The sequence below is a fragment of the Equus asinus genome, chromosome 21, assembly GCF_041296235.1.
Source record: "Equus asinus isolate D_3611 breed Donkey chromosome 21, EquAss-T2T_v2, whole genome shotgun sequence".
NCBI classification, from domain to species: domain Eukaryota; kingdom Metazoa; phylum Chordata; class Mammalia; order Perissodactyla; family Equidae; genus Equus; species Equus asinus.
Window position 1 is genome coordinate 41791796 of NC_091810.1, and position 16686 is coordinate 41808481.

General features: G+C 45.5%; 1 protein-coding gene across 9 annotated transcripts in view; it reads right to left on the reverse strand.

The window, feature by feature from the left end:
• Nucleotides 1-1439: 1439 nt before the first annotated feature.
• ABHD6 (abhydrolase domain containing 6, acylglycerol lipase) overlaps nt 1440-16686 on the reverse strand; it is a 51470-nt gene continuing 36223 nt past the window's right edge. For all 9 annotated transcript variants that reach the window (XM_044754334.2, XM_014868746.3, XM_014868747.3 and 6 more), the window contains 6 exons: nt 15890-16003; nt 14478-14610; nt 13018-13175; nt 9491-9545; nt 9183-9283; nt 1440-2565 (listed from right to left, as the gene is read on the reverse strand). In XM_044754334.2, coding sequence (XP_044610269.1) covers nt 2392-2565; nt 9183-9283; nt 9491-9545; nt 13018-13175; nt 14478-14610; nt 15890-16003 — 735 coding nt within the window. In that variant the 3' untranslated portion in view covers nt 1440-2391. The remainder of the gene's footprint in view (nt 2566-9182; nt 9284-9490; nt 9546-13017; nt 13176-14477; nt 14611-15889; nt 16004-16686) is intronic.

A 16686-nucleotide genomic window follows, 5' to 3' on the forward strand; every position in this document is an offset into this window, starting at 1 on the left:
GCCTCTTCAACCCTGCACAGGAGGGTCTGTCCTCAGGAACCCTGAAGGCCCTGACTCCCAACAGTGAGATCAAGAGCCCACTTGTGATTCCCGGGGCTTTCCATTGTTATTTCAGAAGCTTCTGGCAGTCTTTCAGGCAGGGCTGTGATGAATGGCCCCTTTCTTCTTTCCAAGACTGTCATTAAAGGCACACACCACAGGGCCCAGCGGGGTGTGGCTGGGGGGGCAGGGCAGCCAGCTGGCAGGAACCAGCAAGCTCTTCATAATCACAAAGGCAGGAAGTGGGGTGCAAAAGGGAGCTGTGCTTTTCTGCTTTCCAGTCTTCCTAGCACAGTGGGGCCAGAATTGCAGGCCCAAGGCAGAACCATGAAAACCCACTTTATAGGTTTGTCAAAAACGACTCTTTCATATGCTTTGCTCCTGACTCCTAGTCGATGCTTTCCAAAGACAGCAGAGGAGGTGGGAGCCATGTGCTGCTGCAGACCCTGCCACTGTCTTCCAGCACATACCCCTGCCTGGATGATCCCACTGTGGGTCCCCTGCAGCGGCCCCTCTGGATGTGATCCTGAGCTGCTGGTCAACCCAGGGCATAACAATTCCTGCACCTAGTAGGGTTTCTGATCCAAGGGACTTATCCCCAGCCTGGCGCTTCTTCAGTGACCCTGGAAACCATCTCTCATCACCCAAACCCACCAAGACTGATGCCTTCTCCCAGAACCTCACTAAGCTCAGAATTCTTGGTGAATATGGGAGATTGGAACAAGCAGCATGTCTAATATCTACTTTCCTTTCTATTTCATTGATTTTAGCTCTCATCTGTATTATTTCCTTCTACTTTTTGCTAGGTTTGATTTACAATTTCTTTTCTAGCTTCTTAAGATGGAAGCTTAAATTACTGATTGTCAGCCTTTCTTCTTCTCTAATGTATACTGAGACCTATGAAATGCCCTCTGAGCAGTGCTTTAGCTGCATCCCACACGTTTGATAGATCACATTTTTGTATCTTCTTGTTTTTAAGATCTATGCTCTACTCTTCTCTAACAAATTAAAATATTCAGACCAACTCCTGAGTTTTAATTTAAACTATAAAGCTCATCTCACTTTATTTCCAGAACTACTTGGCTGCAGACTCTCTGTAAAAAGATTTGAAGGAGTGAAGCTCCTGGGAGTTTAGAGTTCCTAAATGCAGCAGAGGAGAATCAAAAGGAACAGTGTGGTGACTTTTGCCTTTTGTTTTTGATATACCATTTCAACTGAATAAAAATTGCAAACAGGATTTCTTAAAATGAAACAAATAACCCACCTAAGCAAGGTCTTCCAAAGCCTGTAGAATAAGCAAGGCTTACTTTAAAAAAACACTTTTAAAGTTAACAGGAAATCTGCCAATGTTGCATTTAATTAGGAGCTTAGAAATAGAAACCATCCGTATGTGGCTGATCTAGACTTATTAAATTTATTTCATGTCAATTGTGATCACTTTTACACCTGTTTGGACTTAGTTTCAATCACAATATTATTCACAGAATTCACAGAATTCATTAACAAACATTTTACATCCAAGGGTTTTCAGTAGTACAGCAAGATAGAAAAGAGGCCCACAAGGTGCTTGTGCGTGGACCCCAAGTCTGACTGTTTAGATAGATGTCTAGAACATTATTGCTTCATTAGTCCTATTTTTAAAAATAATGAAGTATTCCCAGAAAACGCACCCTGACAGGTGGTGCTCATACTGTGACTGTTCTGGGTTCACTCATGACATACCTGAAATGTGGGGGCCATCAAACCCCACACCTATGTTCTCTGCTGCTCTGGCAGCTACAAGGGCTGGCAGCAGCACAACACCCCTTCTCCTGTGTAGATGTTTTTACGGCTTGTCATGTTCCTCCCTGGTCTTGCAGCCGACGCACTGCATTCACATATGGACCTCTATGTAAAACTTAAATTAGACATAAACAAGGGGGGCTCAGCGAAGGGGGACTAATGCTCCTATAACAGCCACTGACCATGCAGGGGAGAACATCTGAAGCCAGAGAAACACCTCAAGTCTCAGTCTGTGAGGAATGTTTTAAAGAAAATGGCCTCGGTGAATATGGTCCAAGGTGGCCGCCTTGCAACATGAACTTGAAGACTTCTCGGTGGATTTCATGACTGGGTTTTCTTATTTTGTTCCATATGAGTTTCTATTTTGTGAAAAACATCTTGGAGATTTCCTTGTGGGCCCCGAAGCTCTGTGGATCTGTTGAGACCAGGGATAGGGGATTAGCTTCCTCAGGGACGCTGGCACTCTGACCGCATTTGGGGCAGGTTCCCTGAGAAGTGGTGGCCGCGTCAGATTTTGGAGATGGGAGTGGAGCGGATGCTGTGTGCTGAGCGCAGGCTGCAGCTGGGGCCTCAGTCTAGCTTCTTGCTGTCTGTGTTGTACAGAGAGGCAAAAAAGTCGACGATGAGCTTGGCTGTCTTCCTGGGTCTCTCCATCACCACTGAGTGCCCACAGTTTTCCAGAAGTTCCACCTGGCAGTTGGCGATTGACTTGGCCAACACATCTGCCCCAGACACATCAAGCACCTGCAGGACAAGAGAGGAAACTAGATGTAAAAGATTCAGACGCCTGTGTGCGCTCAGTGGACAGAACTCCCGCTGAGGCCTGGCAGGGGTGATTTTTACGACCACGCCACTTTAACGTTGGGGCTTGTGGCTCTCTGATGGAAGTGACTACATGCCTCATGTTTTACTCTACAACTCCGTGCCGGGAGTTGTGCCGCTGCCAGCATTACTGAGATGGAAACACGCAGTCCCCACCCATGAGGAGGTTCTGGTAGGTAGGAAAGTCAGACAGGTCAGCACACAAATTCATCGCAACGTGATGAGGGCTCTGACGGGGGAGGATCCTGGGTGCTAAGGAAGCACGGGGAGAATTATTCATGAAAGAGGGCGGGATGTCATGGCAAGTGCAGGGGACAGCAATTAGCTCGATGCTGAAACACAGCACACAGAGATTGGCAAAGGCAGGGTGGAGGGGTGAGGTGAGGAGGAGGGGCTCGCCCCTCCAGCCATGTTGGGGCATCGGGCCTCAATCTGAGGGCAGTGGGGAGCTGCGGGGCTGTGTTAAGGACAGTGATATGATCAGGCCAGACCAAGAGATGTACCCTGTGACGGGACTAGGGAGGGCAAGTTGTGGGAGGCGCACACAGGGAAAATACAAGAGGTGAACACTGATTATCGCAAGCTGGAGAGGAGTATCACTTTGAAGGCCCTTTGGGGTCCCCACAGCTGTGTGATCCCAGGCCAGGAAGTTTGTGAATAGCAAAGAATGTTTTTCCGGCGTGAAAGCCACCACTTTTCCAGGGCTGACACTTTTCAAACAATTCATTTCATTTCATTTTCATCTGGGTTACCTTGCTCTTAGGCCAACCCAACACACTTTTTCTCTCCACCTTCCCTTGGCATTAGATTTGCATTCCCTCCCCTTCTCTTAATCGTTTCCCCCTACAACTCATCCCAGACAAGAGCATCCCTCCTTTCATCCTTAACAGCACAAGCAAAGCCCAACAAACTGGAGCACCATCTGTTTCTGAGCCTTATTCTCATCAACCCAGATCATTAAAACCAAGATTTTCCACCCACCTGGAAGTGGGGTGAGCAGAAGGCAGAGCACCCCTGGGCTGGGAAAAGGAACAGCTACTGGGGAGCTCGGCAAGAGAGGGGCACCCCAGGAGGAATCAGACACCTCTGCCCGTCACTCACTCACAGCTAAGGCTGTCCAGCTACTATGGAAAAATACCCAGAGGAAATGCAGGTGGAGTCACCAGGTCAAAGCATGAAAAAGTACAAACTCGCAACTGACTGTCGATCCTGCAGAGAGATCAGAGACAACTCACAGGCAAAATACCCACAGGAGCTTCTAGCTTTGACACCGTTATGCCAGTCAAATCCAGCAGTCCCCAGGATCATCCAGAGGCGTGTGAGAAAGCTGGATGGGCCCTCATGAGACATGCACATCTGTGGGAACCACATTGACTATTTCTTGGGCAGGACATTCACATAAATAGTCAACTGTCCTCTTTCCCATTTCAGGCCAGGACCAGGGTGAAGGAGGTGAGGCAGTGGCCTCAGGCACAAAATTTAAGTGGGTGCCAAAAAACTCGGTAATCAAGAGGAATACTATTTTAATGCAGTATTTTTTTAAAAATACACATTCATGCAAAAAGATCCACAATGAACAAAATATCAAAATTATATACAGGATCCAACCCTGGACTTACAGGACCCAGCTCATCTAGTCTCCGCTCTGCCATGCATCACAGTAGTAGGTAGATAACAAGCTGCTGGAGGGCAGGGATCCTGTCTGCCTTGGTCCCTTCTGTGTCCCCAGAGCCTAACATGGTGTCAGGCACATACTCAGTACTCAGCAAAATCTGTTAGCTGACATGAATGTGCAGGCAGGCAGTTGGGGGTTAGTCCCTTTGCCAGTTCATCCCCTCACTCTCTTGCTGGCTCACTCACTGTATACTCTGGGTCTCCTGCATACCAGGCACTGTGTTGGCAGGGAGAGGGGACACAGAGTAATGGACCTTGTATATCTCCATAAAGCCCTCTGACTCTGGTGGACTGCACACAGGAGAAATACTTGAACAGATGTGCAGAAATCCTCCCAGGAAGGGCTGCCAGGTTCCGTTGTGCAGGCTTATACTGCCCAAATCCAGGGGCGTCATTCACACTGATGACAAAGTGCACAGCTCCACCCGCAGTTGTGCAGTACAGCAGCCAGCCTTCAGGGGTCCAAAGAAGAGGGCTGAATTCAGCCTGGCAGGCATGGGTCTGTGACGCCAAATGTTGATGACAGAGCAGGAAAAGAGCCAGACAGCTTGGGAAGCAAAAAGCCATGAAATAAAGGGGACTCAAAGCCTTTGCTATTTAGACTCTGCCATAGGATGGTCCATAAAACACATGTAGTGGGCCGGCCCGGTGGGACAGAGGTTAAGTGCACACATTCTGCTTTGGCGGCCCGGGGTTTGCTGGTTCAGATCCCGGGTGCGGACATGGCACTGCTTGGCAAGCCATGCTGTGGTGGGCGTCCCATATATAAAGTAGAGGAAGATGAGCACGGATGTCAGCTCAGGGCCAGTCTTCCTCAAAAAAATAAATAAAAAGTAAATAATAATTAAAAAAAAACACCCCACACAGTAGCTGCTCATACTTATAGCAGGCCCACAGAATGTTAGGCTCTTTTTTCAGAACAAAATGGACTTCAAAAACCATGGGCAGAGGCCAGCTATCAGAAGCAAAGGACAGGAATAATAAATAATTTTTTTTTTTATAAATGGAGAAAGATCACCTTCATATACGTTATCTCACTTGAGCCTCAGAATCACCCTACTTTTAGAAGAGAAACCATGATTTGGAGCGGCTGAGCGACTTGCTCAAGGTCACCGGCCGATAAAGGGCAAAGCCTTTCAGCGTCCAAGCCCAGTGATCTTGCTTCTGCACTGTCTCCACAGGGCGATGGGTTCTCGCCTCTCCCTTGGTCCCTAAGAGCCCCAAATCACCTCTGGAATTTTTTAAATGAAGAAAGGCCTTCATTGTCCTGACTCTGATTTCTGATTGAATGACTGCCTTCTGGCCTAGCCTGGGTCCCACTTCTCTGCTCAGGCGCACATAAAGCTCTTTCACCCCTCAGCCGCTGCAGAAGGGAGCACGTGAGCCCTCCCTCCTCTCTGCACCCACGTCCCCATGCTGCGCAGCCTGGGCCACACCTGGCTGACTGAGATAGATGTATGCTGACACCATCATGCCTCCCTCCCCACGTGCCACTGTGGGCACAGTCCTGGCTCCTCCTCCCCAGTGTCTTCTCCTGGGCCATCCGCACAGTTGTGAGCCTTTGTGGTCGCAGCCTGACTTCCACTTGTGCTTTCATCAGCAGACACAATTGGGATATGCAGCTGACCCAGGTGGAGATCACAATGGTGACTTTCACCTTGGGGTCCTTAGAGGAACTGTCTCAACAGGGAAAGCTTTTTTCTAATTTCCTTTTTTCACAGTATTCAATAGCATAAGACTCCTGGATACCCTTTAAGAGACACTGTAATTCTGTCTGCCTGGGCTCTATGAAGCCTCCATTTCTCACTGCCTCCTCTTGCTTTAAACTTTAGAAGAACTTCCAGTAAGATAGGATTTCTAAAGAACAGTTGCAAAAAAGGAGCTTCTGGGGTATAAATCGGTATCTCTTTGGATGGTCTGTTATGGCTTGTGTCCCCACAAAAACCATATGTTATAGTCCTAACCCTCGGTACCTCAAAGTGTGACTTTATTTGGAAATAGGGTCATTGCATATGTAATTAGCTAAGATGAGGTCATACTGGAGCAGGGTGGGTACCTAATCTAATATAAGTAGCAACTTTACAAAAAGGGAGATTTAAACACAAAGACACACAGGCACAGGCAGAACGCCATGTGACGACGAAGGAGAGATCAGGACGATGCGTCCACAAGCCAAGAAACAGCAAACATTGCCAGCAAACCACCAGAAGCTGGGAAAAGGCATGGAACATCTCTCCCTCACAGCTCCCAGGAGGAACCAACCTGCCAACAGCTTGATCTCGAACTTCTAGCCTCCAGAACTGTAAGACAATTATTTTCTATCGTTTAAGCCACCCCCTTTGTTCAACTGCTACAACTGCCCTAGCAAACTAATACAGAGCTATCTGACAAAACCTATTAAAATTTAAAAATGCACATGCCCTTTGACCCAGTGATTCCACATCTAAGTTTTTACCCTTCAGGTATGCTCTCACACTCCACAAACACATGTATACTGACGTTCACTGAGGTACTGTTTAATAGTAGAAAAACTGGAAATGACCTAAATGGCCATCAGTAGGGCACTCATTAAATACATTGTCAGAGCCATACAATGGAGTACTAGGCAGCCGTTAAAAAGAATAACGTAAAATATTGTTTGGGGGATATGTCTGATGAGGAGCAGGATAGCTCAAAGTGTCTCCCCACAGACAGCTTATTAGTTGCAAAAGGCAAAAGAGTAACTTTACAATGAAGAAATCAGATAACCCTGTGACTAGACAATCAACATTAACATCACCAACGAGGAGCAGAAGGACATCGTGCATCTGAGGATGTGATATCATATCACTCATGAGATATTCTGGCCAGGGTTACGGAACCTGAATTTAATCATGAGGAAACAGCAGACAAACTCAAATTGAGGAACATTTCACCTGACATGTAGGACATGATCGTAGATTAGATACTGGTTCATGGGGGCAGGAGGAGGATTCTGTGTTGGATGTTACTCAAACAACTGAGGAATTTGGAATATGGACTGCAGATTAGATGAAAGTGTCGCATCGGCATTAAATTTCCTAAATATGATAACGTACCGTGGTTACGTGAGAGAATATTCTTGTTTACAGTAAATCTACCCTGAAGTATTGGAGATAAAGGGGCATAATGTAAGCAACCTATTCCAAATGGTTCAACAATATGTATTTCTAGATAGATAAATGAGAATGATAAAGCCATTGTGGCAAATACTAAAAAATTGGTAATAAACAAAATGTAGTACATACCAGGGAATGACACTCAGCAATATAAAGGAACAAACTATTGATACATGCAACAACATGGATGAACCTCAAAAACATTATGCTTGAGTGAAAGAAGCCAGATGCAAAAGACTGTGTATTATATGATACCATTTATATGAAAATTCTAGAAAATACAAAACTATAGAAACATAAAACAGATCAGCGGTTTCAAGCCGCTAGGGTAGGAGTGGAGATTAACCGCAGATGGGCAGGAGGAAACTTCTGGGAGTGGCAGAAGTGTTCTACAGCTGGGTTGTGGTGGGATGGACAACTAGATGAATTTTATGGCATGTAAATTACACCTCAGCCAGCCCTGGTGCTCTAGTGGTTAAAATTCGGGGTTCTCACCACTGTAGCCCAGGTTTGTTTCCTGGTCAGGGAACCACACCACCTGTCTGTCGGCTGTCATACTGTAGCGGCTGCGTGTTGCTGGGATGCTGATAGCTATGCCACCAGTATCTCAAACACCAGCAGCATCACCCATGGTGGACAGGTTTCAGTGAAGCTTCCAATCCAAGACAGCCTAGGAAAAAGGACCTGGCCACCCACTTCTGAAATAACTGGCCATGAAAACCCTGTGAATAGCAGCAGAGCACTGCCTGATACAGCATTAGAAGGTGAAAGGATGGTGCAAGGATGGTGCAAAAAGACGGGGCAGAGTTCCACTCTGCTGTACACAGGGTCGCTAGGAGTCGCCATCGACTGGATGGCACTAACAACAGAAATTATGTCTCAATAAACTCGTTAAAAATTGATGAATTTAGGTAAAGGGTACACAAGAGTACTCTGCACTATTCTTTTAATTTTTCTGTAAATTTGAAAATGTTTCAAAGGAAAATGTTAAAAAGAAAAATAGAATGAATACATGTGTACGGGCTGATATTAAGTGATTTCCAAGATACATATTTCTTGTACATATTAAGGTGCAAAACAGTGGATATAGCATGTTTGAAAAACTTACAGATGAAAGTTACCTATGCATACATATGCATGTATAGAACAGGAAAAGCAGACAATGGTCGGTTGCCTGTCCTGTGAATAAAGGTTCACTGGAACCCTGCCTCGCCAGTTGTGTGCATATTGTCTACGGCTGTTTTGCATAACAGCAGAGCTGAGTAGCTGTGACAGAGATTGTATGGTCCAAAAAATTGAAAATAGTTACTATCTGGCCTTTACAGAAAACATTTGCCAACCCCCCGCCTTAGAAAATTTAAGAAATATACACAGGACAGGGTTGACTCAAGGAAATGGGAAATGGGATCTAGGATGTAAAAGAGACCAAGTTTTCACTATAACCCTTTTTTGTACTTTTTGAAGTTCTTTATACCACGTGACTATATGCCTTTGATAAAAATAACCTGTAAAAATGATTTTAAATTGTGTTTCATTTTAAAAGACCAATGTCAATGCTCTCAACTCACAGGATGATGCTCCCTATAAACACTGGCACCCGACACAGATGCGTTCCACCTCTTCCCAATACCAGAAACCAGCCCCCAGGCTCACTTTATAAATGACCAATAGCTTTTCCTCAGAGGCCTGTATCACTGGTACAGGGGGCCCCAGGAAAATGCTACGTACCTGGTCTTGTTTCCCCCAGATGATCTGCGTTGGGACCTTGATCTTGCCCATGTTCTGATGGAGGCAGTATCTTGACTTCTCACTGGCGATTTCCAAAAACACTTTTCAGGAAAGGAAAACAAAGTGAATGCATGCTGGGCTGTGCCCGTGGGCACCACTGTAGAGCATAGGGACAGGCATCGAGTCCGGTCCACCACTGTTCAGGGCCCCAGAAAACTATCAAAGTCTCAGAAATGTGGAAAATAAAAGCCAGCCACCCACAAAGCTTCCCTTGTCCCAAGCTCAGAGCTTTAAGGAGGGCTACTCACACTTTCGGTAGAAGTTGTTATGAGGGATGCGGACGTCAACAAGGCCCTGCAGAATCTGAGGATAAATAACCCACAGTTAGAGGGTACGAGAAGAGTCATTTCCTTAGACCTCTCACAGCTCTGGGACAACGAAGAAAAGAAAGTCCAGCAATTTATGGCAAGGTCAAGGTTTTTAGGGCCTGGTCCTCCAAATTCCCATGCTGTAGTATGCAATGTAATTGGGAGTTAGGCTCACTAGAGGCTTTTTCTTTTTAATAAGGAAGGAACTTGAGTAATACTGTGAAGCCAAAGGTCCCCTACAGCATGTAAAACACACCTGAGGTGGCCTAAAAGCCACTTTGTCTTGAGAAATTCTCTGCTTAGCACAAGACACAGTTAGGATGAAAATAATATCAAGTAATTATTTAGTAATACCCAAATGCAAAACAAGGTCTATTAAAAAAAACTAAGCCATTGGGGATGACGGGCCTCTTAAACAATGAGGAAACAAACTATTGAAAAAATTCCGGGAAGGATTCCACAGTCCTTTGTTTATTATTTGACACTGTCCTTGGTTTCCCTGCTGAGGGCTGGTGACAGCTGCAGCAAATGTGGATAGGTGAGCTCTCTTGGTCCTGGGATACTGACCCAGAGAGGTACTGTGGCCAGATGGAACATGGCCATCTGCTTCCTCCTGCCTCAGGATTCTCGAAGCAGGGTACAGTGTTCACATTAGCTGCTGTCACTCCTCTCATCTACCCGGGAAGAGTCTAAATACCTTAAATGCACTCTCAGGAGTCCTGTGCACTGACTGAAGTGGGAGGATCCAGCCATATCTACTTTGGACTAAACCAACCCTCTGGAGCATGACTAGAATCTGACTATTCTGGACGTGGAAGCCGAGAGGTGAGATCAACGGCAAACTGTTCAACACGCTGTGCTCAGCATCAGACATTTTCTTTGTTCTACTATTTATTCTGCACCCATGCATCTATTCATCTTGTATCCATCCATCCTCCACCTCTGCTCCACTCACCCACCCATCCATCCATCCTGCATCTCTGGCTCAGACATGCATAATCTACCCAGGCATCCACCTATCCTGCATCTACCCATCCATCCATCCTCCATCCCTGCTTCACACAGACATCCATCCATCCTGCATCTCTGAATCATATATGCATATTTCTACCATGTATCCATCTATCTTGCATCCACCAATCCATCCACCCTCCATCCCTGCAGTCTCCAGGCAACCTCCCATCCATCCAACCAAGCATTCAGCCATCCATCTATCTTGTATCCCTAAATCATCTATTCACGCACATGCATCAATTCATGCATGCATCTATCCTGCATCTACCCACACACTGGTTCTCCTGCATTATCCAGTCATCTTCCCACTCATTGATCCATCCAATCTATACCTAGGACCTACTTCATGCAAGCACTGTGCTAAAGAGTAGGGATAGAACAGCCAATCAAGAAAAAGTCCCTGATCTTTTTTTTTTTTTTTTGCTGAGGAAGATTTGCCCTGAGCTAATATCCATTGCCAATCTTCCTCTTTTTGCTTTAGGAAGATTTGCCCTAAGCTAACATCTGTGCCAATAGTCCTCTGTTTTGCATGTGGGTCGCTGCCACAGCATGGCCCCCAACAAGTGGTGTAGCTCTGTGCCCAGGAACTGAACCTGGGCCACGGAAGCAGAGTGTGCCAAACTCAACCACTAGGCCATGGGGCTGACCCAAAAGTCCCTGATCTTACAGAGCTTAGAGTGGAAGACATAAACAAGAAAACAACCATAACACAACATGACACAGTAGGCTGAGTGCTCGGGTGCTCCTTCTCTCCTAGGAGCGTGAGACTTTTTGAGTTGCCATTTATTTTTTCCCAGTGTTTTCATGTCCCTGGCAACTCAAAACATGGAATTTCCTAAAGCACTGTTTGGCCACTCTATTCTGGGAAGAGATCAGTGCTGGGAGGGGTCAGTGTAATTTCACAACTAAAAGGAAGATTTCAGGGATAGAACAGACTCAGATTCTGGGTGCTTCCTCAGGGACAGGCCACAGCTATTAACTGAGTCGTGTTCACAACTTCTGAATAGAAGCCATTCTCTCAACTCCTAGGAGGACCCCCTCCTCCCCTGAGGCAGGGTCCAGTTCCTACAACAGAGGGAGATAATTTGCTGTTATGAGGCCTCAGCCATGGACTCTCCTCTCTTGGTTCTCCACACTCTTTCCGAGATGACCTCACTCACATCCATGACCTCTAACCTCATCAAGGGTAGATGGCTATAACTGTATAGCTCCAGGCCAGACTTCCCTCGGCTCCACCTCTTTATCCAACTGCCTACTTGACATCTGCACTTGGAGGCCTCAGAGGCAACTTGAACTTAACACATCCAAAATGGAGCTCTTAGCTTCTCCCCCAAACTGGCTCTCCCTCTCCTTCCCCTACTCAGAAAATGCTACCTTTATCCAACTCAAGCACTAGAGGTCACTTGTGACTCCTCACCCGCTTGCATCCCCCAGTTCCAATTTGCTATTAAGTCCTGTCCTTTCTTCCTCCTGAAGCTTCTCAGATCTCCTATCTCAACTGCTACCACTCTAGTCTATACCACTAGCATCTGCAAGTCACGACAGCACTCTAACGGGTTTCTCTGCTTCTCTTTGTGCTTCCCTGCAATCCTTCAGTAGTTCTCTATTGTACTTAGAAAAACTCCAGGCTCCTTCCTATAACCTGTAAGGTCCTACGTGATCTAGGCCAGTGGTTCTCAAAGTGTTTCTTGGGAGTTCACGAGGTCAAACTATTTTCGTAATACGACTAAACATTACTTGCCTTTTTCACTTGCATTCTCTCAGAAGTATACTGTTTTCAGAGCCAGCATAATGAGGGATGATGTCATCACTCTGAAGGCTAATGAAATGAGTGCTCATATATTCTTGTATTTTAAATTTCTCTGAGTTTTAATTACTAATATGGTAAATATCAATAGTTATAATCCCTATAAACAAAAGCTCTTTGGAGCTCTCAATAATTCTTAAGAGCATAAAGGGGTCCTGAGATTAAAAAAAAAAAAAAAAGGAGAATCTCTGATTTAACCCCGCCTCCCTTTCCAAGCTCATCTCAACCCATTCTCTCCCTCACCCTCTAGGCTCCAATCACCCCAGCCTCCTTCCAGCATCTTGAATTTGCCTGATTTTCCCACCTCTGCACATGCTGTTTCTTCAAAGAGGCTGATCAAAGCTTCCCCTGCCGCCGTTTTCAATCACTGCACCATCTTCATCTCCTCTATAAAACTTACTATAACTTGTAATTATTTATTAATTGTCTGCCTCCCCCACTGGCCTGTGTCTGCCCAGGGATCGTCTCTGTCTTATTTATTCACCACTGTCCCCAAGCACAGTGCATGACACATCATAGGCACAGTACAGATACTTGTTGAATGAATACATAAGAGCACAAGAAAGAGGGAATGCATGAAGGAAGCTGGCACCTGCCAGCTGAGCCTCTGGTAGAGGCAGGCATCCTGCTGCTGAGACCACATTACCTGCTGTGGCACCTTGAAGCGGACATAGGAGCAGAGCTGGAGCATTTCACTCATTTCTTCTGGGGTGGATGGGATCAAGGGAATCTTCTCCACAGCAGCCGATTTCTGCAGTTCTCTGAGCCGTTGTATAAATTGATTATCACTTGAGCACTGCAGGCCTGTGGGATTCAAACCAAAACAGCTTGGTAATACATCTCCTTCTTACCAACTCCCATTTTATACAGGGAATTTCCAACACCAGCCTAGAGCTAACATATTTCAGGTGATTTTCACCAGTAGCTTTCTTTTTAATTGGCACTGCCATCCTTGCTCAAAGAGAAACCCACACTCTGAGAAACAAAGCCTTCAAGATATTTTAGGGACTGCTTACTCAAACTGTGGTCCATGGACCAGCAGCATTGAGAGCCTGTAAGAAATGCAGACTCTCAGCCCCTCCCTAAGTCTCTTGAATTAGAATCTGCACTTTAACCAGTTGGCAGGGGATTCATATGCATGATAGAGTTTAAGAAGCATAAGAAGCAATAGTCTAGAAGACAACTTACTTGCCTGAGCCCCTTTCACATCTGTATCCTTAAGAGGAGATCTGATGAAATACGTGATAGAAAGAAAACACAGGCCTGGAGTGACTCCTTCCCTTGGCCTGGACCCACATGATAATCGCTTATGTGAGGTTGATACAGGGTTGATACACAAAACACAATGAGAGTGAGTCCCCTTCTCAGCTGTCCCCCATGTTGGAGCCCTAGCTGCCCTCTACACAGTTCCTCTTCCTCCAGGAGAGCATTAGGCAATCAAATAGCTTTGAGACTGACCATTTTCTATCACTCTGGAGCACAACAGAGAGTTCATGCAAGCTGATATATACAGGAGGGCAAAACTAATTTCCACTTCCAACACTGAGCAAATTTCTAGCTATTTAATAACTTAGCCGAAGAGCTAGATTTTAGAAAGAACCACAGTGGCATCAATACTATGCTACAGAAATCTGCACCTTATAAATCTCCTATATTCTCTAATCTATTCTTTTCTCTTTAAATCTAACATGAATATTGTGTGTGGCTTTCACGATGCCATGGGGCAGATTACATGATCTATTTCCTTTCACTTTGAAAACAATCCTAGGCTAAATGTCATGTGGTATCCTGGATTGGATTCTGTAAGAGAAAAAGGACATTAGTGGGAAAACTAATGAAATGCAAATAAAGCCTGGAGTTTACTTAATAGTAACGTCCCAATGTTGGTTTCTTAGTTGTGACAGGCTCTATGTTTTAAAAATTAGTGTGGTTACACAGCTATTGTTTGGTTAGTTACCACTAAAAGCATTGTGTATCTCTAAAGCAGACATCAAAAAATGATTCTGAAAACCAGTGATAGCCGACACTGGTCACTTATTCCTTCAGAGATTCAGATTCCACTGTGCTCAAGTCACTCACAGGGTTATTTCAGCCCTCATAACTCACCAGCGGGGCAAACGAGAGACAGGCTGCAGACATCCGATGGGTAGTAAGCAGCATACACCCCAGCCACATGGCCACCCATGGAGGTGCCTACCAGGTGGAAAGGTTTTTTGTTTAGCTTGAGGCATTCTACAAACTACGAGGGAAAATGAGAAGAAGGCTTGGTTATATAGCTGTAGACAATGACAAAGGTGATTACAGAGCAGAAAACCTCTGTACTTCCTATGGGGACAAGTGAAAAGAGCTATTGATAAAAGGGGATCTGAAATCTCCCGGATCCATTATCCATATGAGCCCTGTGGCATGCATGTGCTTCTATTTACGTGGCACAGGTGATTGATGGGTCATTTATAAGTATAAAGGCAACAAGGATTCCCCTAATTCATGAGTCAGCAAACTTTTCTATAAAGGTCCTGAGAGTAAATATTTTCTGCTTTGTGGGCCGTATGATATCTGTCACAACTACTCAACTCTGCTGACGTAGCACAAAAGCAGCTAAAGACAATACGTGAATGAATGAGGATGACTGTGTTACAATAAAACTTAGCTTACAAAAATAGGTAGAAGGCCAAACACAGCCCACAGGCCACAGTTTGCTGCTCTTGCCCTAATTTAAAGCCCTTCCTATCCATCCGACTATCCATTCATCCATTCATCCACCCGTCCAACCATCCATTCATATAACCATCCACCCATTGATCTATTCAACCATCCAACCATCCATCCATCCGTGCAACTATCAATCCATCCAACCAACCATCTACCCCTCTGAAAAATATTAATTGGATATCTATTATGTACAAGGAACTGATGGTCAGGGGCTGAGGATACAGCAAAGAGCCAAAGAGCCAAGGTTCCTGACCTGATCAGAATACCCAGTTTAATTGGGGGGAGGGGGGAAGACATTAAATAAACATCCTCACCTGGGGAAAATACTAATGTCAATTTGAAACTTATGGACTACCAAATCCTAAGTGGTTCACAAGCCCCATGACCATGAAAGCCCAGCCAAGGAGAGGATGAAGATAGATGCAAAAACAGAACAAAATGCAAAGAGCATCCTCCCCATGCTCCACAACCAGGCAGCACAAGTGCTGTCATCATGTAGTTGGTAAGCAGAAAAACAGGCTCCAGGGAAAAGGTCTTGAGAAATTTTTAACTCTCTTTTTTAAAGAGCTGAGAAAATGCACAGATCATATTTCTTCAGAAGCAACTGCAACGGGCTTAGAGGAGAATAATCTGCAATAAGCCCTGGTCCTCCACAGCTGACTAAGGATACCATTGGGCTGCCGTTTTGTTTGCAATTACTTGCAGACGGAACACACTGGAAACTCTCTTGCCTCCTTGCTAGACTTAAACTAACAATGGTGAGGAAGACCCAGTCTGAGTAATTTTTGATGGAGCCTCCTACTTACCTGGTGTATCCTCTTGACTTGCCCATCTATGGACAGGTCATCCAGGGAGGAACGGGTGGTGCCCTCATGTCCTGGCATGTCCACACAGATCAAGTGCAGATTCTTTGGAAGGAACTGAGGACACACAGGCCAAGAGAGTCAGTATGTGGTATGTGGAACATGTCTGCCTGCTTTTGGGGGGAGGTTGCCCCCACTTACCACGTGGCCTAGACAGCCATCCCGGGGGATATATGAGTCTGGGCCACCCAGGGTCTTACCCTGGTAACATCTGATGAAAGTAAGCATCTCCAGTGGTCTTACAGGGAGCAGAGGCCCCCAAAGACTAATACATAGATGGAAGGGGACTTGGAGGATGACTGGAAAAGGGCAATGGAGGTCAGGGTAGCAGGCTTGAGTCTCTTGCTCTTTCTTGGCACCAGTCAAGACAGGTATTACCTCCTTCTCCCTTCTCCCACCCCTTCCATACTTCCTCCAGTCATGCAGACACTGACTTGGAACTAGAAGGGATGGTTCTGTTCTCTCAGAGCCCTGGCCAGCTCTGGAGCCAACAGGAGCAAGGCTTTCTCTAAGAACCATATCTGACCATGATTCTGATTCTGATTTCAACTTTTTTTTTTCTTGCATTAAGGTCTAATTCCGGGGGTGATTACTATCCTGAAATACCTTCTTCCATTTAAACATGTGCCACTTTTAACCAAGAAACTACAACAGTTATCACTAAACAGATACCCAGTTACATAAAAGACACTTATCTGAGGTGGGGATAGGAAGTGAGAGGTCCATTAAGGCATGAGGAT